Below are 26,263 nucleotides of genomic sequence, written 5' to 3'. Positions count from 1 at the left end.
TCACAGAAAAGAACACCACCAGCCACTAGTTCTAAAACCAAATCTTTATTCTCTAGTTTGTAAAGGTGGGTAAACGGTTCTGTTTCGATCCAAGGAACAAAACAAGACCCAGTAGGCAGAAGTCATAGGAAAGCAGAATCCAATCACTATAAGTAAGAAATGTCTAACAATTAGACTCGCCCTACGATAGAAGTAGTGCCTTCTGGAGGTAACAGTGCCCCAGTACCCAGGTGCATGGGTGGAGGCTGGCATCCACACCCTGGGAACCTTAAAAAGGAAATCTACCCAGGACCTTCCCTGCAGCTAAACCCTCAACTAGTCAGCCTTTCACATAACCCCCAAAGCTCTGAGAAGAGTTGGGGAGGGTCATGGGGTTAAACAAAACCACCAGGAAGGCCTATACTTAGGGGAGAGCAGGCAGATTAAAAAAAAAAAAAAAAAAGCCAGGCTGGTAAAGGAGTAAATCAATGTCCTGGGAGGATAATATGCAAGAAATTGATGGAATTGCTAACCAGGGATGGATCGCTACACATCTTGGGACCTATGCAGGAGGCATTGCAGAAGGGTTCTGGTAAAAAAAGAGAGAGAGACAGAGACCAGAGAGAGACAGAGAGAGAGAGGAACAGCCTCACCTCTGCTGCTGCCCTAACCAGCAGGTTCACCAAGGTGCAGCCGGCCAGCCCATATTCCCTGCCCAGGGATTCATTTACTAACGACTATACCACACCTACTTCCAAAAGAAAAAACAAAAAATCAAAAAATGACCTGAAGCAACTCATAGTAAATACTGGGGACATTAAGGCGTTAACACCAGAGGATGGAACGGTTCTCTTCCCACTGGTGTTTAGTTGAGGACTCAAAGGGTAGATGGGGCTGCTATTGCTATTTTTCCAGGGTACAGGGCAGTCTGAGTTGACCCTTAGAAAAACCAGCTGGGGCTGGGGGCCAACTAGCTCAAAGCCAGGTCCCCCGAATTCTAAAATGGGTTCCCTGGATACCTAGGGGAAAGTCCATTCCTAAACAGAGCCCAGATCACTGTCTCCTCTATCCCTCTGGGATCTTTACCTGTTCCTCTAGCAGCATCAGTGTAGGTACCCCACCCGGACCACTGACACCCTGTTGCCAAGGATATCCAGGCCTGTCTTCCTAGGCCTACGGCCCCTCTCAGGCATCATGCTTCTTCTGGTGCATCAAGAGTCGGTCCTCGTCATCAAAGGTCTGGCCACAGATGGCACAACAGAAGGCGCCATCCCGGATGTGGCTCTTCCGGTGTGTGATAAGATTGGACTTCTGACTGAAGCTACGATCACAGTCGGGGCAGGCGTAGGGCCGCTCGCCTGTGTGGATGCGCCGGTGGGACACCAGGTTGGACTTCTGACTGAAAGCTTTGCCACAGTCGGGACACACATAGGGTTTCTCGCCTGTGTGGATGCGTCGGTGCGCAGCCAGGTAGGGCTTGTGGCGGAAAGCCTTGCCGCAGTCCGGGCACACGAAGGGCCTCTCTGGTGCATGGTCTCGCCGGTGGGCTGCCAGGTGGCTGCCCTGTGAGAAACGGCGACCACACTCCTCGCAGGCGAAGGGACGTTCGCCGGAGTGCACGCGTGAGTGCGCCACCAGGTGCGTCTTCTTGCCGAAGTTCTTGCCACACTCTGTGCAGGCGAAGGGCCTCTCCCCTGTGTGCTGCCTCTGGTGTAGCCGCAGGAAGCGCTCCAGCCGGAAGCTGCGGCCGCAGTCGGAGCAGCTATGCAGGAGCGCAGGTGCCTCAGCTGGGGTCCGCGGGGACCCCAGGGGCACCCCAAGTGCAGGTTGTGCCATAGGCTCTGCTGCAATCTGGTGACTCTCGGGGTGTGGGGCAGCCTGCGCTGAGACCTCCAAGCGCTTGTGGATTTTGCTGTGCGACAACAGGTTGGGTTTGTGGCGGAAGCGGCGGCCACACTCGGTGCATGGGTAGGGCTTCTCGCCGGTATGTATGCGCCGGTGCGAGGTCAGGTAGGGCTTGTTGGTGAAACGCTTCCCGCACTCTGGGCACTGGTGTGGTCGCTCACCAGTGTGCACGCGGCGGTGGGCGATCAGATTGGGCTTGTGGCGGAAACGCTTGCCGCAGCAGGCACACTGGAAGGGGCGGTCCACAGCGTCTCCACCAGGCCTGGGAGCTGCGGGACGTCCTCGTGGGCGAGGACCCAGGGCTTTGGCTGCTGCCTCCTCCAAGGCCTCAGCCACGTGCACCCGCTTGTGAACAACCAGTTGGTCCCATTGGGCAAAGCTCCGGCCACAGTTGCCGCATATGAAGGGCCGGGCCTCAGGGACAGGGGGCTGGCACCTTCGCAGATGAGCTCGAAGCTGTTTTTGTCGCCAGAAGCGTCTGTCGCATTCAGGGCAAGTGATGGGCCGCTTTGAAGCTGAGTGAGCCCGCAGATGCAGAACCAGGGCTACCCATCCTCGGAAGCTATGCCCACATAGGTGGCAGATGAAACCCAGGTCGGGGACTGCAGAAGCATGAACCTGAAGATGCAGCGCTAAGAAGGGGGCGTGGCGAAAGCGCTGGTTGCATTCATGGCAGGGCAGAGGCAGCCGGGCCTGGCACCGCCGAGCATGAAGCCACAGGGCCACCCAGCCCGGGAAGCGCTTCCGACAGTGGGCACAACGATGGACCTTGCCTGGGGTTTGGCCTCTTGGCTGAGCTGATTTGCCCTGGTACCTCAACCCTCTGTCGGGCTGGGAGGACTCCTGGGAGGGCCCAGAAAAGAGCCAGGGCTGAGCTGGGCCCATGGCCGTGGGGCCCCTGCAGCGCTGTTCCAGCATCGGTTCTTCCTCTGCTGAGGGTGGAAAAGCACAATCACCGCAGGAACACTGTTGTCAATCCCCAGGCCAGTGTGTGCTCCCAGTTTCTCCCTTCCCACCCCATGGAAGAAGAACGCCTCCCTCTAGGAACTGCCCTCACGGTTCTATCTTAGGGAATAGCTTTGTATCTTTATTGCCCTGGAAACTTCTAGAAGGGAGACATGTTGGTATTCCTTGGGATTCTCCCATAGTATCTACCTTGTGTCAGGAGGTCTTACAGAAAATATTCTTGAATATTCCTACTGTACCCTACATATCGCAACCCCCCTATTGCCTTTCCCTGTGGCAAGCACTTTCTTCTACCACACCAGAGCTCCCTAATTGGCACATGAAGCAAGTGTGGGGCATAAAACAGTGGTAGGACTTGCCTGAGGTGATACTGTAAACGATGAGCAAACCAAAGGTGGGGGGGGGGGGCAGGACGGGATGGGGGGAGGTTTGGGGCGGACACACAAGACAGGATCTTGTCAACACCCAGGCCACTGTGTGCTCCGCATTAACACCTAGGTGTGTGGAGATCTCCTCAAAAACCATCTGACTAAAACCTTGAGGAAGGTACTTCCAGCCTCCCCAGCTCAGCTCTAAGCCTGGAGAGCAAGTGAAAACAGCCTTTCTTCAGACCTGGGAGGTGGGCAAGGTGCCTCTACTAGCACAGACTAACACCAGGCCACCACCTGTCCAGACTACCCACAGTCTGCCTGCCAGCCCTTCTCCACCCACACCCAAGCAATTGCAACTGGGACATTGGGGGGAGGGGGGAGAGGCAAGCACTTCTCAATCCAAGGAACACCCACAGTCTGCTGCCCCTCCCCTGGAGTGAGGGAGAACCCTGGCTCAGCATCTCTTAAGGGGGCTAGGGATTACTGGGGTAAAGAAAGGGGTGGGAAGAAGAGATCATAATCTCTGTCCCTTGCCTGGTCCTGCCCAAACCGGGCCAAGGACTGCCCCACTTCAGCTATACCCCACAGGGGAACCCAGATTCCTGAGAGCCTCCTACACAGAGTCAGTTCAGGGGTGGCAGTAAGACTTCCCAGGGACCTTTTCATGTCTGTTCGTGGCCTCTGTCCGGGCAAAACCTCCTGAATTCCTTTACAGCCTGCTCTCTTTTGGGGGACTACAGACATGACTCAACCCCACCAACCCCCAACTCCCACCCCCGCCTGAACCCAGGGAAGACTCCATGATAGGAGAATGGATTCCTTCCCCAGTACATCCCTGTCCTGCAAGTATAGGAGACATGAGCGCTGGAGTTATGGGTTGGTTTGAGGGCACAAGAAAGGCCAAACTCTACCCTGAAGACTGAAGAGCTGGGGGTGAGGCTTTTTCCAGCTCCTTCTGGGGATGTTCCTGGGGAGACTTCGGCTGCTTCGGCCCACACTTCGGTAGCCCCCGGATGACAGAGAAAACTGTAGCAATAAAGACATCCCTATCCCCATGGCAGAGCTCAGACCTCTAACTGCTGAGAGGTCAGCCTTACCTGGGGAAGGGAGAGAAAAGAACGAGTGTGAGGCTCTGCGCTAAGCCAGGGCAGGTTTGTGTCATCACCCAGTCTCTCCCAGATTCAAGGCTACAGAGTTCAGCCTTGAACTCCATACCCAGCCTGGTCGAATGACCTAGCGGACACTGAACTAAATAAAGCATGAGCATGACCCTTTACTGAGGAAGCACAGTGCTGCCTTTGGAGGCCACCTCCTAGCCTGGTAGGGCCCCAGAAGAATAGCCTCCTCCATCTGTTGCAAGGCTCTTTCTCAGTGGCCAAAGGGCTGCCTAGGCAGTAACTCTGGAATCCCTATTGCCTCCCCTTCCCCCACTCTCCGCGCAACATAAATTCCAGGCCTGTCTCCCGAGGGTCTACGCAGGGAGCGCCAGAGTGCCCAGGACTCTCCAGAATTTCCTTGGTCATCTAGGGCAGCCCCGGGTGGCAGCAGGCCCACACACTCCCCCTTTGTATAGATGCGTGTCCTCCGTCCACATTTGCTGGCTCGCTGGACCGGTTCGGACCAGCCAGTGGGCCATCTCGGGTCCCACGCACAGCGCAGCCCGCGGAGCCTGTGCGCAGGTGCGCTCGCCCCGCGCCTCAACACTCCCCCCCCCCTTTCATATTCCGCGCGCGCGCGCGAACCCCACAGCCGCACACACTCACGGTCACGCGCCCCACAGGTGGAGCTGCCCTCGCACGCCCTCGGTGGCCCCTGCGCCCTTACTCGACCCATACCTCTCCCGCGTGCCCTCCAGGGACGCAGCGCCCATCCATAGAGCACCAGGCCGGCCTCTGCGGCCGGTTCCCCGCCCCGCAGCGGCGACAGCGGCAGGTTCGAGTTCACAACTGCCAGGCCCGTCCCCAACCTCCCCCCACGCGCTGGGTTCCCAGCTCCACGTGACTACAGGAGCTGCGGAGGGTCAGTCTCGGCTAGGCGGCCGCGGCCTGGGGGCGGGGCGGGCCAGGTCACCCCGCTGCACTGCCGCTCCGGCACAAGGCCAGGGAGGGCCCCCGGCTCCATCGCCATGGCAGCCACCAGCTCCGGTTTGGCCACCGGCCCGAGCTTCAGTTTCCTAACCCTCTGCCCAGAAAAGGATGCTCGCCCCTGGGCCACCTTGTGGCCAGGCTGTGGTCACTGTGTTTGGTCCACCCTTACTGTCTTTTTCAAAACTCAGAGCCAGAGAGAACTAGACAGGGCACCAACGGTTCTCCTGGCGTCGAGCCTGGGGCTTTGCCCAGTCCGCTCTAGCTTAGGGCTGGAACACAGCACCACGGCAACAGAGCGCATCTGGATGAAGAATGAATGGCCCGCAACTGTGAATTCTGCAAGGCCCTCTATTCCCACAACTAAGATCCGGAGTGGCCTAAGCTCTAGAGATGCAGGCCGGGCCCAGGTGGCTGTTGGCACAAATGGGTCGTTTACCCTTGGAAACGCACAGCAGCCAGTGTGGCGTCTGCGGAGGCAGGTGCAAGCCTGTGGCCATGACTCACCACCCACTAGCAGGTGGCCTTGGCTTTCCAAAAGAACCCCATCTTGGAACTTCCAGACCAGTGCAATTTCGTGTCCTTTCATGCTTTCAACAGAGACAAGCTTTGAATTGTACAATTATTTTAAAAAAAAACACTTTTAAAATCTCTCCCAAGGGCCATCTAGCCCTCTCATATATTAGCCTCCTAAAGCCAATTACATTCGGTGTTTGACATACTCGAGTGTTCTGAATAGTATTTTATATTGGGGAAGCCTGGGTTATCCCTTGCAACTGTACATGCTGGCTCTTCACTTAAGATATTGTAAGTTTTCTCCCATTTCGTTGTTCTCTTATATATTATATTAAAACATATATATATATATATATATATATATATATATATATATATAGTTTAATGGCTGTATAAATATGCAAATCGATTACATATTTTTCCTATGTCCTTATAGATTAATGTCTCATTACCCATGTCCAGGTTCAAACTTTTGGAGGTAGAAACAGATGGTCAAAGACAAGATTCATCAGTTATCCCTGAGAAATGACCATTTTTTTCCATTTCCTTGACAACATGGGCTATTTTCCCAAATTTAATTAAAATGACTGTTTGCTTCAATTTTTGCTTCTTGGGTTGCTGGTTTCCTGACTTGTTTGTTTTGTGTGATTTTTTTTTTAAACCAGTTTATGCTATGACTACTGAGAATTTATCTTTGCCTGACTTTCTATTTGCTCACTTTCAAGGCTGGGAAGTTGGGATGGTTGTTTGGGTTTCATGCTTAAAGATGTTCATTTGTCATATGTGTGGAAAATATTTTCCCCAAAAGATTGTTCTTTGGGGGTGTAGGGGTGGGAGGCAAGGTCTCACTGTGCAGACCCCACTGGCCTCATACCCAAACCCGGTGGCCTGTCTGCCAAGTGCTGGGATCACAGGCATGCCCACCTCACTTAGCAACGCTAATTTCTGAAGTGATAAAATTTTGGCTTTATGTGCTAAAACCTGCCCATCCTTTTCTTTCTGGTGTGCACCTTTCTGTTTGTGTTTGGAGAGTGATCTTGCCCAGGCCACGCTACTCTTTATGATGATAGTTTCACTGCAGACGGTGGATTTTAACACTTCACGGTTTCAGTATTCCCTACGATGATTCTGTCTTGTTTTGATTTTCAAATTCCTTGTCTAGAACTGCTCCTCTGTTTTTCCACATGAACTTTAGAACGTGTCAATATTATGAAACCCTGTTTGTGTTTGGAGAGAGTGGAGATGTGCATCTCTGCACTATGTGGGTCATACTTCTCCTCTTACTGTGGAGTCCTTAATAAGTGGGAAGTACAGCTGAGATTATAGAGATTCCCTCACCACAAATATAGAAGGGGCATCGGCAGAGCATGTGTCCAGCACAACAGTGTGTTGCAGAAGAGCATGCAGTAAGACCCACTGGTTTCACCTGCATGTTTTATAGGGATGCTTAAACCCTCAGGAAGACTTGATTTTTATGTCCAGTGTGGTGATAAACTCTTCAAATACACAACTCATTTCATCCCCTCAATATCCCTATGAAACAAACTCTCTGCTCCTCATTTTACAAATGACATTCTGAGCCTGGGAGATGTTCAGAGGCTTGCCAGGGGCCACACAGCTGCATGGTGGGTGGGTGATGAGAACACAGCAGCACTACCCAGCCTCACCCTTAACCACTGCAGTTTTATGTGTGGGCAGTGCTAGTTTATGTATACCACAAATATTTAATCAAAATGAAACATCTTCTATTCTGTAGGCACTGAGTCTTCTCATGACCTATGCTGGCTTCCCAGAATGAGAGAAAATGGTGAGAGGCTTTTAACTGTAGTATATCGTCACTGGAAATAAAAGTCCTGGTTAATGATTTCTGAGTGGCTGGCTGGCTGTTGAAAAGCTAGAATTGAGGTGTTGTGGGAGAAGATGGGAGAATTCACTGTAGTAGATTTCCTGTAATGTTGCATATTAACTGCTGCCTCTGACAACATGTGTGAGGCCGATCGAAGGACCCTCAGAGCTGTTCTGAGAGAGAATGCAATAGGCAAATCCCACACAGACCTGGGTAAAGGACAAGCCACTGGCTGTAAAATCCTACATAACCCTGCCTCCTTGGCTCTCCCAGCTGGTGAACAAAAGAAAACAGTGGGAGAGACCAGAGCGGGAACCTTCCCATACAAAGATTGCTGCTGGGGCCGAGGACAATTAAGGAGTAGATGCAGAAAGGCACTCTGTCCTTCCTGGCCTGTTACGAGACAGAAGATGCCCACCACTGAGGATAGCAACGGTGCTGAGGACAGCTTGAAGCCCTGGGAGGCCGGAGACAGTACCAAAGCAAACCATCATCAAGCTTTGCTGGCTGCCCCTTATGAACCCCACCAACCTTTCACAAGCTGCCACCCCTAGAGGCTCAAAGTCCTTTCCCTTGCCTTGTCACAGTTTGGGTTGGGGTATATCTCAGAGGCAGCGTGATTACCAGGAAGGCCCTGGTTAGGTCTCCAACACAGTGGAAAACTGATGATAAAAAATTAGAATTCAGCAGGGCGTGGTGGCGCATGCCTTTAATCCCAGCACTCAGGAGGCAGAGGCAGGCAGATTTCTGAGTTCGAGGCCAGCCTGGTCTCCAAAGTGAGTTCCAGGAAAGCCAGGGCTATATAGAGAAACCCTGTCTCAAAAAACCAAATAAAATAAAATAAAATAAAATAATTAGAATTCACTCTTGTTTATTGCAACACTGGATAGGCTGAAATTCAAGGCTACCTTCTTGAGAACTACTCGTCCCTTAGTGGCTCTCACCTGAGGAAAATAGGGGGAAGCCATCTGATTTCCTCTGGCTAATCCAGATTTTGTTACAGGAGTCAGCTCCAACTAAGAATTCGTTGAGACTGAGGAAAGAAAGTTCTCCACAGAAGCCCCAAACAGCTGAAGCAAGTCTAGTGTGAGCAAGGATGTCTGACTCCTTCTAAAAGACACACTGACTGCCAGGTCCAAGTCCTGCATGGAGAGAAGTGAGGGAGGGAGATGAAGAAGCCTTGTGATGGGAGACTTTAAGGATGGCTGGGCTGTAGAGAGGCTAATTAAGGCCTTTCCTACTGGGCAGGGTTGGTTCTCATGGAAACAGGTTGTCACAAAGCAAGGATACCTCTTGTGCTTTCTCTTCCACGCATGCCTCTTGAGTTCCACCACATTGTGAAATTCTATATGGTCCTTACCAGAAGTGACATCCTGGACTTCCCGGTCTTCAGGATGCTGAGCCAAAGTCAACCTCTTCCCTTGTAAGTTTCTCAATTGCAGGTATTTTGTTACAAAAGAAAGCAAACTGGGAGGCGAGGAATGACAGCACACATCGATAATCTTCGCATTCAAGGGACCAAGGCAGGAAGATCTTAGATTTGAAGTCAGCTGGGGTTGCAAAGCAAGACTCTGTCCATAAAAAGAAGAGGGCTGGGTATCTAGTTTAGTGGTAGAGGGCTTTCTGGGCACACTTAAAGCCCTAGATTCTATCTATACACACGCACACACACACACACACACACACACACACACACACACACACACACACACACACACAAACCCAAACATTCTAAATCAGCCCCTACCTTTCCAATGGTTAGCATCTTAGATGGAAATGCTCTGGATGTCCTCTGTGGAGAAGATCAGAGTGCTTCAGCTATAATGTTCTAAAAATAGCTGTAGCTGCATGAAGACATGCATACTGCACGGGAAAGGGAAGGCCTCGAGAGGCCCTCCAGCCTTGGGTGGAGATCGGATGTCAGCTCTGCTACAGGAGACACTTTTCTATCGCAACCCAATTCCTGGAGTCTATTCTGCTAAAAAGAAACAGAATACAGTTGGTAGGAAGGAAGCCAGCAGGTACCTCAGGTTTCCTGCAGAGGAAGAGAGTATGTGTGGGTGCCCCCACAGCCACGAGGCTCTGCTACCCACCCCAAGCAGCTGCTCCTCTCTCCAGCTTCCCCCTTTTTTCTTTCCCTTAATCAGTTTGACACTTTTAAAGGTGAATCAGGACACATTGCATCCCTGCTTGAGAGCAGTAAACGGCTCCCTTGCCTGAGTGTGTGTGTGTGTGTGTGTGTGTCTCTGTCTGTCTGTCTGTCTGTCTGTCTGTTGCAGATGGGGTTCCATGTCACCTAGACTGGCCACAGATTTATTATGAAGCCAGGGATGGCTTTGGACTTCTTATCCTCCAGCCTTGTTTCCTTATGATGGGATTACAGGTATATTTTGCCATACAAAGTTTATAGGATGCTCGGTATTGAACCCAGGGCTTTGTGCATTCTCAGCAAACACTATTAACTGAACCCAACCCCATGCCTCCCCTGTAATTTTTAATATCATCCAAACCAATGCCACAGCATGAACTGATAGAACTAGCCACTTTCAGACACATTGAATACCTGCTGAACTCAGTTCTGGGCAGTCACAAATTGCTTCCAACGGGCCTTTGCTGTGCTGTTGTAGAATCCAAAATAAATTCAAGACCACCCAGCCCCGCCTCCTTTGAAGGAACTTTCCAAACTGTATAGTTTTAGCAGTCAGAATGACCAGACCAAGTCTTCAGCTGCCAAAACAAGATTAGCTGTTCTCCGAAAAATAGCCATAACAAAAGTAACAGTTCTCAGAAAAATTTCCCTACCCTGCCCGCACTGAATCCCAAGAAAAACCGCAAACTTCCCTGACCTTGCTACCAGAATTCCCCTACCACACAATAGTTAACCAATGAGTTTAAAAATATACTGCTGCTTTGCTGACAAATTATAATATAGCTGTTCAACCCACCCCAAAAAGAGTATAAAAGAGCTGTGCTTTTTGAATTCGGGGTTAACTCTCCCTGTGAGGCTGAGCAACCCCAAGCGCATCGGAACAATAAACCTCTTGCCATTGCAACGATCTATCGTCAAGTTGTGTTTTGGGGGGTCGCACACTCAGTACTAAGGCCTTAGGGTCTTACACTGTCTGGCCAGATGATGCCCTGTGGTTCCTCTCTGGCTTCAGTTTTGCCTGGATTCAAATTTTGATTTGCCTGTACTACCCTCATGCCAATCTCCTCGGAGCTGGTGTAATAAAATGTCACCAGGTTGCCGGCTTAACCCCACTCACCCTTTCAAAAGTCCAAAATGAAATCAAGGTGTCTGATGGGACAGCCATCTTCCCCCAGGGAAAGCCTGTTTCCCTGCCTTGCCCCATTTGCAGCTGTATCCTCAAGTCCTTGGCTCACAGCCCTTTCCACCGTCTGCAAAGCAAAGTGTCCAGCCTCAGTGTCACTTTGCTGCATGGAATTTCCATGCATCAATCAATGTATAAAGGCACTGGTGAGTGTGCCCAGATAATCCAGGATCACTATACTAGCAAATACAAGCAAAAACTCAGAAACAACATCTTCATATTTTCTGGGGCAAAAATGAAAAAAAAAAAAACCCTCCCCATGCCAGGCTCCCCCTTGGCTAAGGCATTTTCCCCAGAAAACTTGTAATTGAGAATGTCTCTCTATTTGAGGCCTGTTTAATTCTTTCTTAAAGCTATGGTCCCTTTCTCCAAGGTCACCTACAGTGATCATCAGGACAAAAGTCACCTCATGGAATTGTAATCAACCAAGCAAGTTGAACTGATCATCCAGGCTCCAAGTAGTGAGGAACTTCTGACGTTTCCAAATGGCAAGTCTACTTCCAGTCATAAAGAGAGGTGGTGGCATGCCTGTAAACTCAGCACTAAGGAAATATAGGTAGGAGGATCAGGAGCTCAAGGCTTCCCTTGACCAGATAGTAAATTCCAGACTATCCTGGGCTACAGGAGACCTTGTCTCAAAACTAAGATACACACATGGTTCTCTTTGGACCCAGGCAGTAGAAGTACAAGTGGCTTTTTCTAGTCACGGGTGGAATTTAGAGTGAAGTACCAGTGACAGACAGTGGGAACAGGTCCTCTTGCTTGAGAACTACTCATTCAGACATGTAGCAGTTTTTGTATTTTCCTATGTAACAGATTTGAGGGTGGGTATTTTTTTTAATATCTTTTTGGTTCTTTGTGAATTTCACATCATGCAACCCAGTCCCACTCATCTTCCCCCGCCTCATACCCACCCTCCACCCTGGCAACCTCCCCTGAAACAGAGAGAAACAAAACAATCTCTGTTATGGAAGCTGTAGTGTGTCATAGTGTGTCCCACAGTATAGCCTTTTGTCCCCACATCCTTGCTTATGAATGTTCGTTATAATGATTCATAGATCTGGTACGAGGCCTCTGCCTTCTGCCACACCATCAATACTGGAACTGCACTGGGGCTCCTCTTGCCTATCCTGTTGTCATTCTGTGTCACGGAGGTCTTGTTGTTTTGGATCTGCAGGACAGGCCCCTTCACACATTCCAGCAATTCATAGATGGACTGGATGTTGGGGTGAGCCAATTCAAAGCCCTGGATCTGGGCCTGAGAAATATCTGTGCTGGTCAGCCCACCAGTTCTCCAGCATCAATAGTGGGTAATGTTTTATTTGGTTTGGATTTGGTTTTGTTTTGAGACAGTCTATGTAGTCTAGGCTAGCTTGGAATTTGGAACCCTCCTACCTCAGCCTCCCCACTGCTGGGATTATAGGCTGGAACCACCATGTCCAGCTCCCAACCTGGAGACTTTTAAAGAACAGAGACTGACTTCTTATAGTTCTAGAAGTTGAGAAGGTCAAAGTCAAAGGGCTCACACCTGATGAGACTCTTCATGACAGACAGTGGAAGAACAAATGTTGTTAGGGGGTAAAGGAGGTAACTCTCTCAGTGCTGCCATGGACCACCTGACACAGGCTCCTGAAGAGTTTATCTCACATCACAGTTTGAGGAGACGGTCTATCATGGCAGGAAGCAGAGCTAGCTGTAGCAGCAGGAGCCTGAGGCAGCTGATCACATTGTCTCTGCAGTCAGGAAGCAGAGACAGATGATGGCTGGTGGTCAGCTTGTGAAAGACCCACAACGTGAGGACTCCCCCACATTCTGACTCAGGAAAGACGACACCCCAAATCACTTACGAGAAATGGTCTTGATGCAAACTGCAAGAGGACTTTTATTTCAAGAGCGCTCTCCGGCCCACAGTCATACACCACGCAGGGGTAGAGGACTGTGGTGCCCCGAGTAGCTGGGTAAGGGGGTATTTAAAGGAAGAAACCACAACTCAAGGGGGTGGAGAGGCGTTGTTGGAAAATACCAAAAATACCAAAATACCAAAATACCAGTTAAGTGCAAAGTCACAAGAGTCACATGGAATACCTGGTAATTATGAGGGTTATTTCTCAAGAGTTTCTATGAGCCCCTAACAATAGCACATTTGCATAGCGGGTTCCAGCAATGGTCAGAGTGGGTCAGGGTGACTTTCTTTGAATGAACACTCCCTGAACCCAGGAAGCAGGTGGGTGGAGGAATGTCGCTATCTGTTTTATGATTAGCATACCTTGGAGCATTAAGTCACAGAGGTCACATTCTCAAGCCTGGGCCTAAAGGCCTAGAATTTTGTTTTTACTTTATACTTTTTCACTTGCTTTCTCCTTCTCTTCAACCTAAGACCCCTGCCTGTGATGCCACTCACACTCAGGGGAGGTTTTCCTCAGCAAAACATCTCTGGAGACTCTTTTTTTTTTTTAAGATTTATTTATTTATTATATGTAAGTACACTGTAGCTGTCTTCAGACACACCAGAAGAGGGCGTCAGATTTCGTTACGGATGGTTGTGAGCCACCATGTAGTTGCTGGGATTTGAACTCTTCCTTTGGAAGAGCAGTCGGGTACTCTTACCCACTGAGCCATCTCACCAGCCCCTCTGGAGACTCTTAAAGGCATTCCCAGAGGTGTGCCTTCTAGGCAATTCCAAGCCCAGACAAGGTGATATGTAGATGAACCATCACAGGAGCAGTGACACTGTAGCAGGGTATGTAAAAGGGTAGGTTTTCCAAAGCATACACATGGAGTGACCCATGGCTCTGACCACATATGTGGCAGAAGATGGCCTTGTTGGACATCAGTGGGAGGAGAGGCCCTCAGGCTTGAGGGTGTTCAATGCCCCGCTGTAGGGGAATGCCAGGGGGGGAAGATGGGAGTAGATGGGTGAGGGAGCACCCTCATAGGAGCCGTGGGAGGTGGGGATGGGATAGGGGAGTTCTGAAGGGGAGACCTGGAAAGGGGAAAACATTTGAAATGTAAATTTAAAAACAAACAAACAAAAAGGTGGATTTTCATGTCTGTGCTCTCAGAAGCTCTCACTTTAGTTTCAAATGAAGCTATTTTCTTTCTCTTCTACCTTTACCTAGAAGTTTTCCAAGTTATATTTTCCCCAATCTAATCTATTATTAAAATATTTTAATATTGGCTTTGTTTTTTATTCATGTGTTTGTGGCTGTGTGCATGTGTGTGTTTGTGAGTGGGTGTGTGTATGTTTGTGAGTGTGTGCATGTGCACACACATGCATGCAGATGCCTGAGGAGACCAGAAGAGGGTAGGTGTGAGTTGCTCGATGTGGATGCTGGCAACTGAACTCAGGTTCTCCACAAGAGCTGCAAATGCTCTTAAGCCTGAGTCATCTTTCCAACCTCCTCATGTCACAACTCATAGTTTGCATTTGCAAAGTGATTTTTTTTGTGTGTGTGTCATGTAACGTAGGATTCCCAGATTTAGAAAAGGTCACCTTTGGGGTCTTAATTCAGCCCATCACACCATTCCCATGCCTTTTAGCCCAGGGCTCAGTTTTAATGTTCTTCAAAGCATCTGTTGATGTAGTGAGACATTTACAAGGCTCATACCTTGCTCCCTACCACAAAACAAGCTATAAGAAGACAGATATTTGGTTTGTTGTTTGCACCAATGTACAGCAGCATCTTGAAAGTTATCTGGCTCAAGCACCCACCAGGTGCTTGTGGGCAAAGGAAGATGTCGATATTAGCTCTATCCCATGGTTCCACCAACCTAATGAAACCACACACACTTGTCCCAGTTTCTTCCTTTTGCCTGCTTTTGTTAAGCAGAACACGAAAGCCTAAGAGCAAGAGAACAAGTGCCACTATTTGCAGAGGAAGTGTCAGTGTATGAGGGAGATAATGGACAAGACACAGTCTCCCCGACGGACTCTGTATCAGGACTGCACTCACTGTCTCACCCGGAGCATTCGTTACTCCAGTCAAAATAAATGGGTGCAAGATGCTTTGGAGAGTCCTACCTCTAAAGACAGTCTGACATCATGACCTGAGAACACACTTGGTAGAAGGCACTCTGCAATTTACTTCCACGCCTCTTTGTGACATAGTCCAAGGTGTTGCCAGGGAAACATTACATCATCGGGTGCTTCTCTAGAGAGAAAGCGCTTTGCTTGGTTTAAAAAGACTTTGCTATCCTTTCAAGATCAGACTCTATTTTTGCATGAGCATTCCTCTATTAATGCTTAGCTGGGATCCAGTAATACCTTATTCAATTTAATTTTTTTTTTAAAAAAATGGATTTAGGGGCTGGAGAGATGGCTCAGCAGTTAAGAGCAATAACTATTCTCCCAGAGGTCCTGAGTTCAATTCCCAGCAACCACACGGTGGCTCACAACCATCTGTAATGGGATCTGATGACCTCTTCTGGTGTGTCTGAAGGCACTGACAGTTAACTCGTATACATAAAATCAATAAACAAATCTTTTTTTAAAATTGATTCAGAAGCCAGTGTGTATTTGTCTGCCCTTGCTTTAATATCTACTGAAAGCCAGGTCTGGCTCAGAGATGCAAAGGCTTTGGGATGCACGGGATGCAGCAGAACACATGCATCATGCAGTGCTTTGTTCCCTGTGGTGGCAAGTGCTGCTGTTTGCAGGTGTCACCTGTACTTGTTTACTAAATAACTAAAACCTTGGGCTGCAGCTCCTGCCTGCCCAAACACCCTCTCAGTAGAACCATTTAGGTGACCTGAAAGAATTGTCACTGTAGTGGTTTGAATGAAACTCCTCCATGGGCTGTAGCATTTGGCCCCTTGGCCCCTGGTTTGCAGCACTGTTTAAGGAGGTTATGGGAGAGGAGCAACCTTGCTGAAGGTAATATGCCTCTAGAGATAAGACGTGAGAGTTTGTAACCTTCCGGGTCACTAGAGATGATATGTGAGAGCTTGTAGACTTCCAGGTCACTCTCTCTGCTTTTCATTTCTGGTTGAAGATGTGAGTTCTCAGCTCCCTGGTAGGGTGCCTGCGGTCATGACTCTCCACCACTGTAAGCTCTCCTTGGGAACCTACCCAAGGAAGCTCTTCTTTCTGTGTCATGGTATCGTATCACAGCAACAGAAAGGAAACCAGTACAGTTGCCTTGACCCCAGTCTTTACCCTCTGGTTTGTTTCAAACCTGGGTCCATCTTTTGTTAGTTTAGAAACTTCATCATCACCAGATAAACAGTCTGCCTTGACCTTCGTAGGACACCAGAAGACACAACTCAGCTCAGCACCAGTTAAGAAAGCTTTTCAAATTATAGATTATTTGAAACAGCAGAAATGTGATGAGTTTAACAACTGTATAATAACATTCCACCATCATCATCACCTCCTCCTGATACTATTCTAAAATCTATTTTAATTAACATCACATATACAGTAGATGAATAGTACATTGTATCATAATATGTAGCATATCTAATAACCAAAAATATCTTTAAAAGACTTTACTTGAAAAAGTGCATCCTAGCTGCTCTTCTTGGTGTGCTCTATGCCAGTGAGATTTCCTGTCTCAGAAGCATGGTGAATAGTTTCTGTGGAATAACACTCAAGGTTTTCCTCTGCCCTCCACACACGAGTGCGCAAGGCATGTTTGTAGCCACCCCCTGCATACACACATACACACTGATAAAAATAAACTACCAAAGTGCCTCTCTCAGCCGAGCTCTCCCACCTTTGTCTGGGCCGTGCTGGATGGAGGTTCTAACAAACGAGTGTGGGACAGAAAACCAATACCACAAACTGACCAGTGCCTGTGTCAGAGTGGAGGGAGGGGACACTCTTAGGGTCATGGCCTATGGTGATGAAGGCTGTGGTCAGTGAGGAAGAAAATTCTACAGCCCTGTCACTTGAAACCCTTTAGAACATCCTAACTGAAGAATAAAGGACATAGTTCCTGCTCAGCAGCTCCATCTAGTGGTAGATCTTTGAGTGCAAAATATGGTATCTGACCACTTTGATTTTTAAAAAATTTCTCACTCATGAAGCAAGCACAAAATGTCTACTTTATACTGATGCAAGTTTCTTTTGTTAGTTGTTACACTTTCTTAAAAGAGTAATTGCAAAGTTTCTGTATATATTAAATTATAAAAATGCATCCACTTACATCAAAATTTCATTTCCTATTGAGGCAGGACAGTGGGGAAGGAAAAGAAGTGCACGAGAGCTATGAGGAAGCATATGGAATGAGCCTGTTAGCAGAGAGAAAGGCTGAAAATCCTCAGGACCTGTGTGAGACCGAGCATGGGAAAAGCCATATATATACAAGCAGGAGCAGGCCAGCACTATGGGAGAGATATGTAAAGGGTACATTTCCCCACTTCCAGACAACATTCTGGGGTGCTATCCTACTGCAGGGTACCCTGCCTCACACCCTTGGAGTGTGAATGAAACCATTTTTGGATGTTTGAATTCACTTGGAAAGGGCAACAGATCTTTGGGTACTTCCCCCAAGCTGACTGTCACAGTCCCACTATTTGTCATGAGATGGTGGCCCATGACTGGTTTTACATCTTACCCAGTGGGAGAGTGCCTTGGTGACAGGGTGCCTTGTAATAAAACAGGATCCCTACAAGGTTAGGGACAATCTTGCTCAGTCAGTCCAGAAAGGAATGTTAGCAGAGATAATCTGTCTCCTAGGATTATCTGTCTTGCTTGAGGTAGAAGACAGACTGCAGAACTGCACGTAGTCCCCGTGGCTGCAACGGTTTCCCAATTCTCAAGCTCTTCATCCCTCCTTAAAAGGAGTTAGTCAGCTTTTTTCCTTGGTAGACCCCTCAGTTTGCTGCAGGAGAGAAGCTACCCCTTGCTGTGTGTGCTAACAATGACAGTCTTGTCGGTCAGAGGTCAGACTCTATCTATTTTCTGCCTTCTTTGTGCTGCCTCAGAAATCTAACACTTATGAAGGGCATCCAAGGTCCACTGGCAGCCCAAGCCCTCTACATGCACCTCCCTTGCTCCCATCTGCTGCGGTCCCCCACGTGGGTGAGCAGCACCCCCTTCTCTCTCAAGCAGCCTTTTCTTTTACTCTCTTCTCCATACTTCTTTCACTTGTCTCTGTCTTGCTCTGACGCAGTCTGACTTCCAGGTGGAAGGTCAATTCTCCATTCAATCAGACCATGAATCCAACATGGCCAAAATGTCAGGACCAGGAAATTCACAGACGCTAACTCAGAGGGGTTCTGGTTGGGTCTCGGGGGCTCCAGCAGTCCCAGTCTGCCTGTCTTGAGACTCGCTGGGTCGAAGGTTCCAGGAACTTTGCACAGGCCATGAGAACTGCTTGGTTGAGAGTTTTAGGAATACTCCACTGGATCCTCATTCTCTCAACTCTTGAAAACAGAAAAGTAGGGATGTCTCTCCTACTTTCCAGGCCTCTGGAGTCAATTTAAAACCAGAAGGACGTCTACAGGTAGCTGAATTTGGCCCATTTTTTAACCTGGTTCTGTACCCACCATGGTCTCTTAACTGTCTGCACCAAAAAACACAATCCTTAGCCTATCTGTAGGCTAATCTAAAAGAGCTCCATTTGGGACACTTCAGACCAGCCACACTTATTTGGCTCTTGGTCACACACACACACACACACACACACACACACACACACACACACACACTATAACTTCCAGCTCATCTTATTAACCCTTTCATCCCAGTGCTTAGCTCCCACTTGCAACCACATCCAGCGCCAGAATGCCTGCTGTTTCTATGGCGTCTCCAGGTGTGTTTCTCTCAACTGAGACAACTTTCTGCTCTTGAGATGCCTCTGCCTTATATCTATTGTCTGCCTTTGTCTCTGCCTCACCAAGCCTGGATATGCTTGCTTGTGTTTTTATAACTTTCTATTTGGTGACCTTTAGGTTACAGATATGTATATTATTGATATAAAAAATATTTTTTAGATTTTTTTCAAGTTGTCTGCTTCCATCTGCAGATGGAATGTGAACAAACTGGTTGTAGATTTAAAAACAAACAAACAAACAAACAAAAAAGATCCTCTGTCTAAAACCTCTCGATAAAAATTTCAGCTGCTCCTGCTTCAAATAACCACAGCTGGGCTTTAAGATGGGCGATGTCATCAAACCTTCGCCAGAGTAGCCGGTCACTTCTCCCAGCTCTAAGTATTAGACCCTAAGTGTATGAGATGTCAAGGTTTTCTGGGTGTGCAGGCTAAAAACTAAAGGGGTGGTATTCATCTATGCAGCAATGAAAAGGCTGTGATTTACTCTGAGTAAAGTCTCCAAATGTAGCCTAATGCCTCCCCTTAGAAAATTTTCTTACAACAAATAGTAGATTTATTTGTTACTGTTAAGTCTCCTGATATTTACATTTTTTACTCATGAGAAACTTATAAAAATAACATAGCTAAATGTAATTTTCTGAATACTACTTCCTCTTCTTGATTTTGTTTACAAAAAGATGTTCCCCCATCCAGCCACAGCCTCCTCCTATGTACGGGCTCTGATTCCCTCCCTTCTAGCTCCTCCCCTGGGTCACTCGTTTCCACCTCCTTATTCCTCCAATGCTTGTGGTTTTACCCTGAGTTTTCAATGCTCTACTTGCTGAACCTCCCCTCACCCTACACCAGCTCCACTTCCTCCTGATACATCTGCAAAAAGACCTTCTAGACGATGTGGAGAAACTCTGGCTCTAAGGAACTTTCATCCCTGTCAGCCCGTGGTTTTCTCCTGTTCTGGTCCTTCAGTGCTCTGAAACTCCCTGCTGCTGCTTCTGACTCACCATGGTACAGCATTCTTGGCAGTGGGACTTGTCACTCACTGTTGTCCTGAATAACCTTGTACCCACTTCCTGTCACGGCTCACTCTGTCTGTCCTGCCTCCATTTCTCCCTTTCCATTCACCGTTCTGGGAAACCAGAAAGGTTTCAGTTTTACTCTATAACCAAATTGTCCATTTACAGATCTCTAGAATTATATTTCAAATGTTTCTCCAGAAATACATAACAGGAATTGCATAATCCGTCAAAGACAATCAAGTTAAAACTCTGCCCCTGCTAAGTGACCAGAGGACCTCTCTTCAACTGACCCTGAACTATCCCCTCGTGAAGATGGCCTCCCTCCGCAGAAAGCAGCTAAGAAAGGACCAATGACCTTACCTCCGTTTTTTGTACCATTGAGTTTAGAATGACAGAGTGCCTTGGTGACAAGATTCCTACAACATTAAAGACAATTTTGTTCAGTCATCCCAGACAAGAATGTTTGCAGAGATAACCTATCCCCCATGATCATCTATCTTGCTTGAATCATCAGGAAAGTCAGACTGCAGAATTACACGTAGTCCTGTGGCTACAACAATCTTTCTGTTCTCAAGCTCTTCACCCTGCCCTATAAAGACTTGCAACCAGCTTTTTCCCTAAGCAGATCACCTCATTTTCTTCAGAGGGAGAGGGAAAAAGGGAGGGGAAGGAGAGAAAGGAGAGTGAGAGACAGACAGACACACAGACACAGAGAGAGAGAGAGACTATCCCTTTGCTGTGTGTGCTAATAAACATAGTCCCATTTGAGAAGAAGAAGGAGGAGGAAGAGGAGGAGGAGGAGGAGGAGGAGGAGGAGCACTTGATAAAAAAGAATGTCATGTGGGGTTGGAACAGAAAGGCTGAAGAAGCTTTTGAGCAAGCTAAGATCCACATGGGATGGCTAAATGTCTGTGTCCTGCTATCCTAGAGTCTGTCTGTCCCTTTGTGCTCTGCTATCCTTGTGTCCCTTTCACTGTGGTTCCCAGCCTGTGGGTTACAACCTCTTTGGGGGGTCACATGTCAGATATCCCACATGTCAAATATTTACAATTCATAACAGTAGCAAAATTACAGTTATAAAGTAGCAACAAAATAGTTTTATGATGAGGGGGTTACCACAGCATGCAGGACTGTATTAAAGGGTTGCAGCTTTGGGAAGGTTGAGAGCCACTGCGTTAGAAGTTACAGCCACTCTGCAGGCTATGGTGGGTGCTATAACAAAAGCAACCTGCGTGAATGATTCCAGTGTGATTTGTCAGTCATGGAAAGGGGCAGGCACCCCACACACAATGGTAAAACTGCAACAGCCAGCCAGCATTCCAGAGAAAAGAAAACATGAGGAGACACTCCCACCAAGTCAAGAAGACCCGCCAGCCTTACAGCCAGCCTCATGGCCCCCAGAAGACCCGCCAGCCTCAGAATCCTTGGACTTGTTACAACAATCTGCTAAGCCATGATGGGTTACCATGGATTCCTAGGTGTGCAGAAATAGGACTTATCTGAGGATATAAAAGGGATGTAAATGGGATTTCTAGTGTCTCTGTTTTTTTCTTTCATCTCAGCTCTCATTTTTTGCCATAAGCATATAACATCCCTCTCTCACCCAGAGGTGAGAGGCAACTGACTCTGATACAGAAAAATTCCCCTCCACTCTACTTTGCACACAAGCACCCCAGTGTGTGTGCACTCACGGTGTGTGTGTGTATGTGTGCGTGTGTGTGTTTGCGCACAACTTTTTTTCTCTGTATAGCACTGGCTGTCCTAGAACTTACTCTGTGAACCAGGATGGCCTCGAACTCAGAAATCCACCTGCCTTTGCCTCCCAAGTGCTGGGATTAAAGGCGTGCACCAACACTGCCCTGCATGTGTGTAACTTTTTTTTTAATTATTTATTTTATTTTATTTATATGGGTACACTGTCGCTGTCTTCAGACTCACCAGAAGAGGAAATTGGATGGCATTACAGATGGTTGTAAGCCACCACGTGGTTGTTCAGTATTGAACTCAGGACCTCCGGAAGAGCAGACAGTGCTCTTAACTGCTGAGCCATTTCTTCAGCCTGTGTGCAACTTTTTTTTAAAGATTTATTTATTTATTTATTTATTCATTTATTTATTTATTTTATACATGAGTAAACCACCATTGCTTGCTTCAGACACACCAGAAGAGGGCACCAGACCCCATTACAGATGGTTGTGAGCCACCATGTGGTTGCTGGGAATTGAACTCAGGACCTCTGGAAGAGCAGTTGGTGCTCTTAACCGCTGAGCCATCTCTCCAACCCCCTCCCCACCCCCCACCCCCGCCCCGTGTGCAACTTTTTAAAGCTTTCAGAATCACTGTTAATTTAAAAAACAAACTATACACAGGCTGAGAAAGTTTCTGAAGTTTAAAAAAGGTACAGTTTCCTTCCCTCATAAGAAAGGTTCTTTTCTTTCAAGAAAGAGCCATGCATCTATACATAGATATATATACACTATTCATTTTTAGTTTTAACTCACATGATTTATAACTCTCTGTATTATCTACCATCCAATATGGCAGCCACCACCCACATGTGGGTCTGCCAGCTTGATATGTGGCCAGTGTGACTGAGATGTTAATAGTTTACTTTTAGAGGATTTTCAAGTATGTATCTGTGTTTGTAAGTGCAAGTGCCCTTGGAAGTCGGGTGCCCCAGAGCCTAGAGCAAGGTTATGGGTGGTTATGAGCTGCCTGGAACAGTGCTGAGAGTTAAACTCTGGAAGACCCACAAACACTCTTAACTGCCGAGCCTTCTCACCAGTACCAAAAGTGTAGTGCTTTAAATGTATGTTTATTATAATGAATTGAAATTTAAAAAAAAAAATCAGTGAATTTATATTCACATCAAGGTCAAATTACTCCTAGCTAGAAGAACAGAGACCACGGGTATGTGAGCTCAAGGCACACTAAAGGGACTGATTACCTTCCGGCGTCCAGCTGCTCCATCAGTTCTCAGCACGCGGCTCCCAGCTCCTCTCTCCACCTAGGACTGCTGTCCTCCTTCTCATGCCCTTCCACATGCAGGGTGCAGCTGCCATTTCTCTCAGTTCAAGTCCCACACTGGAAGAACTTTCTGGTCACCAGTCCCCAAAGCATCCCCCAGCACAGAGCCTTTTGCTCCGTGTGTGCACATTGACCCTGGAGCCCAAAGCTCTTGGAAAACACAGTTATCATCTATAACAGTTAGTTCTATTGTCAGTGTGACACTATCCACAGTCCCCTGGGAAGACTCTCAGAGGGAGACTGTATCTATCAGGCTGGCCTTTGGGCATGTCTGGGGATTGTCTTGACTATGAATTGATGGGAGAAGACACAGCCTGAAAGTGGGTATCACCTGAGTTTGAATTATACATGAACAAGTACAGGAAGCTCCTGAGCATGCATGCATGCAATCCCTCTGCATTTCCAACTGTGGGTGTGACCAGCTGCTTCAGGTGCTTACCAGCCTCATAGTAACAGACTATAACCTAGACCTACAAACAGTAAATCCTTTCTCCCTCAAAGTTGCTTTTCTAAAATATTCCATCACAGCAACAGAAACAAAACTGGATCTCCATCTCATATCTCTGCTCTCCAATAGCTGTGGACTGAAATGCCAGGAATGGGTTCTTGGAAATGAAGACCTTGCTGGTATCCTCAGAGTGCATGGTAAAGAAGCCTTAGGTCTGTATGAAGAATGCTGGCAAAGCGTGAACAATTCATGGAGAGAGTTTTATGTCCAACACTGCCAGACAGCCACTCTCCCTGAGGTTCCCAGTGTATCCTCAACAACTCCAGCAAAGGGATCATGGTCTCACCTTACAGACAGTAGATGATGGGCTGGCACACAGGGCAGCTGAACGGGGCCTTCCTTTGTTAGGGCTTAGGGCTGTAACAACAGTCTGGGCAGGAGAGAAGACTGCAGTGCTATGGAACAAACGTGGGTGGCTTGTGCATACTCATACACTCTACCACCCCAGAACCAATTCCCAAGCCCTACAGAAAGACACTGTTTCAAAGAGATGTGCTTATATTATCATATTGTTGCAACACTGGCACGCATCTTTAATGCCAGCACTAGGGAGGCAGAGACAGGCAGGTGCCTGTGAGTTTGAGGCCAGTCTCCTCTACATAGTGAATTTCAGGCTGGCCAGGACCTCACAATGAGACCGTGTATTAAACAAAGAAAGATGAAAAGAAGTGGAGGGAGGGAGGGAGGGAAAAAGGAGGAGAGTAAGGGAGAGCAGGAGAGAAGAAGACAGGGAGGAAGAGAGAAAAGAAAAGAATGAGAAAAGATTAAAAACTTCCTGGGAAATCTCATGTTGAAACAATGAAAAGGCTGGAGCCTAGGGCTAGTCAGGTCAAACTTATGTATCAGAAATATCTCATACAGTCCTGGCGACTAGTCAAACCACCTTCCAAGAGGACTAGGGGAGGCACTGAAGGCTCTGTGTTGAGTAAGTTGACCACAGTCGCACTCATTGCAGCCTGCTTAAACCTGAACCTCGGAGGCTGAAGGATGCCCAGTGGTTAAGCGTACTGGATACTCGTCCAGAGGACCGAGGTTTGATTCCCAGCGTGGTGGCTCACAACCTTCTGTAACTGCAGATCCAGTTGATCTGATGCTCTCATCTGGCCTCTGTGGACAATAGGCCACGTGCACATGTAATACAGAGACATGCGTGCAGGCAAAACATTCATACACAAAAATAACAGAATACTTTAAAAAAATATTCTAAACTTCATGCCATTGCCTGAATGACAGACTCTGGGGTTACTGTAGCCCTTTGTCATCTTACCAATATGGCCACATTTGAGTAAATCTTTTTCTGCTTTCCCCTATTATTGTTCTCTGTAACTAGGGACTTACAGCTTACTTCAAGAGGCTAGCTTACTGGGCCTGCCAGACACCACACTTTGACCCTAAGGTCTCTGATAACAATCCCAGGAAATGACAGGGACTATTAATGATATGCAGGCGTCCAGGTTTTCCCCATTTTTCTCAAGGTACCCAGAAGTTGAGACAACATTTGGACACATTTCTCTGCCTCCCCTTATGGGTTTCAGAAGCCCATTCTGTCTCAGCCACAGGCTCCTAATACTCAAAAAGCCTATGGAAGACCAGGAGTCATCTCACTTAGGATGCGGACCTCAGGAATGGCTCAGAAAAGCAGCATATGGAGCCAACAAGGCCGGGCAACAAGAATGCATTTCTGGAGGGAGTTTGCTGACAGGAGAGTCTCAGCTAGGGATTTTCCTCACCCAGGAAAGGCATAAGAAAAGGCAGCCCTGGGCAACTGAGGCTGTAAAAGAAAGTTCTTCAGTCCCCTTCTCTGCGGAGAAGGGGAGGGACTTAGTGGGAGAAGGGGCTTGTGAGGAGGGGAGCTGCAACCGGGATGTAAAGTGAATGAATTAATGAAAAATATGAAATAATAAATTAATAAATAATAATAATTTAGTGGAAAATAAAGTACAAGGAGGACTGTAGGACCTTCAAAGCACCCTTTCAAGATCTAAAAATCATTATGTTCCATGTTAGTTTTCTAACCTAATATAACATGGCCTTATTTTTTTTCAGCTTATTCATTTAATGTTGTTTTTGACTGAAATTAAACTATCTTTAGTGGCAATAAATACTCAGAATTAAAAAATACATTTCAAAAAGGAAGTTCTTCAGAGAGCACGTAGTCCTTCACCCCTCAGGGAAAAGGTCCACCTGGCCAGCAGAGATCTGGAAGCTTTCAGCTCCTCAGACAGGAAGCAGTGACATCAGGCTTCTGCACTTGCTCAAGTCCTGAGAGACTGAGCTGGGGAAATGAGCCGGGGTCAGGGGTCAGGTAGGCTGGTCGGGCGGAAGGTGCTAGGTGGACGGGACGACAGCTAAGGAAACACGTCCAGCCCAGCAAGCCTATACATGGAGGCCTGAGAGTTGTGACGGGTCCATAGAAGGGAGGGTCTGCTTGAAGCCTCTGCAAGGAAAAGACTGATGCCAGCCAGTCAAAGCCAGGCCTACGTGGCTGTGAACAAACCCGAGACATCAGGAAAGACATGATAGATGTCTGGTAGGCAGATGAAGGCAGCAGTCAGTGACACAGGAGCTCTCTCACTGGACACACAGGACAAACTGAAGCAACAGACCTGCTGCTACCTTGGTACTGAAGGAGCCTCAGTTTCCCCAACTGTCACTTTCTAGTGGAAGATCACCTGGTCAAGCGGGGATCTGTCAAAAAACGGCTCCCTCAAGTGTTGGCAGTCATGTGTTGAGAGATGACAAAGGAAAGGCAAAGGAAAGACTGGGTTGGGACTGGGATGGAGAAACACCCACTGCTGGGGACAGTTGTCTTGATGGCAGCTGCAGCCTGGTGTGAGGAGGGTTAAGCATCTTGCAGTTCCCACCCGCTCTGGATCTGCTCAGTCCTCCCACGTTTACGTCTTCTGAAAAATATTCAGCCTGCAGTCTCATTTGGTGC

At 47.8% G+C, this 26,263-nt stretch overlaps 2 protein-coding genes across 7 annotated transcripts; both read right to left on the bottom strand.

Annotated features, from left to right (window-relative positions):
• Positions 1-26: 26 nt before the first annotated feature.
• Repin1 (replication initiator 1) lies at positions 27-5,226 on the bottom strand. 6 transcript variants are annotated; one of them, NM_001079901.1, is made up of 3 exons: positions 5,057-5,226; positions 4,133-4,318; positions 27-2,816 (listed from the first exon to the last, which is right to left on the bottom strand). In NM_001079901.1, the coding sequence occupies exons 2-3, from the start codon at positions 4,275-4,277 to the stop codon at positions 1,165-1,167; spliced, it is 1,797 nt and encodes a 598-aa protein (NP_001073370.2). In that variant the 5' UTR covers positions 4,278-4,318; positions 5,057-5,226; the 3' UTR covers positions 27-1,164. The 6 variants fall into 6 exon arrangements, with proteins under 6 accessions (NP_001073370.2, NP_001073371.2, NP_001073372.2 ...); NM_001079902.1 differs by having other exon boundaries at positions 27-2,813; NM_001079903.1 differs by having other exon boundaries at positions 4,133-4,247.
• Positions 5,227-8,524: 3,298 nt separating this feature from the next.
• Positions 8,525-9,664, bottom strand: Gm5111 (predicted gene 5111). Its single transcript, NM_183309.3, has 2 exons — positions 9,415-9,664; positions 8,525-9,238 (listed from the first exon to the last, which is right to left on the bottom strand). The coding sequence occupies exons 1-2, from the start codon at positions 9,430-9,432 to the stop codon at positions 8,684-8,686; spliced, it is 573 nt and encodes a 190-aa protein (NP_899132.1). The 5' UTR covers positions 9,433-9,664; the 3' UTR covers positions 8,525-8,683.
• Positions 9,665-26,263: the final 16,599 nt, after the last annotated feature.

This window comes from Mus musculus, chromosome 6, assembly GCF_000001635.26.
Source record: "Mus musculus strain C57BL/6J chromosome 6, GRCm38.p6 C57BL/6J".
NCBI classification, from domain to species: domain Eukaryota; kingdom Metazoa; phylum Chordata; class Mammalia; order Rodentia; family Muridae; genus Mus; species Mus musculus.
The sequence above is the reverse complement of the archived record's forward strand: the minus strand, read 5'-3'. Positions and strand labels throughout refer to the sequence as shown.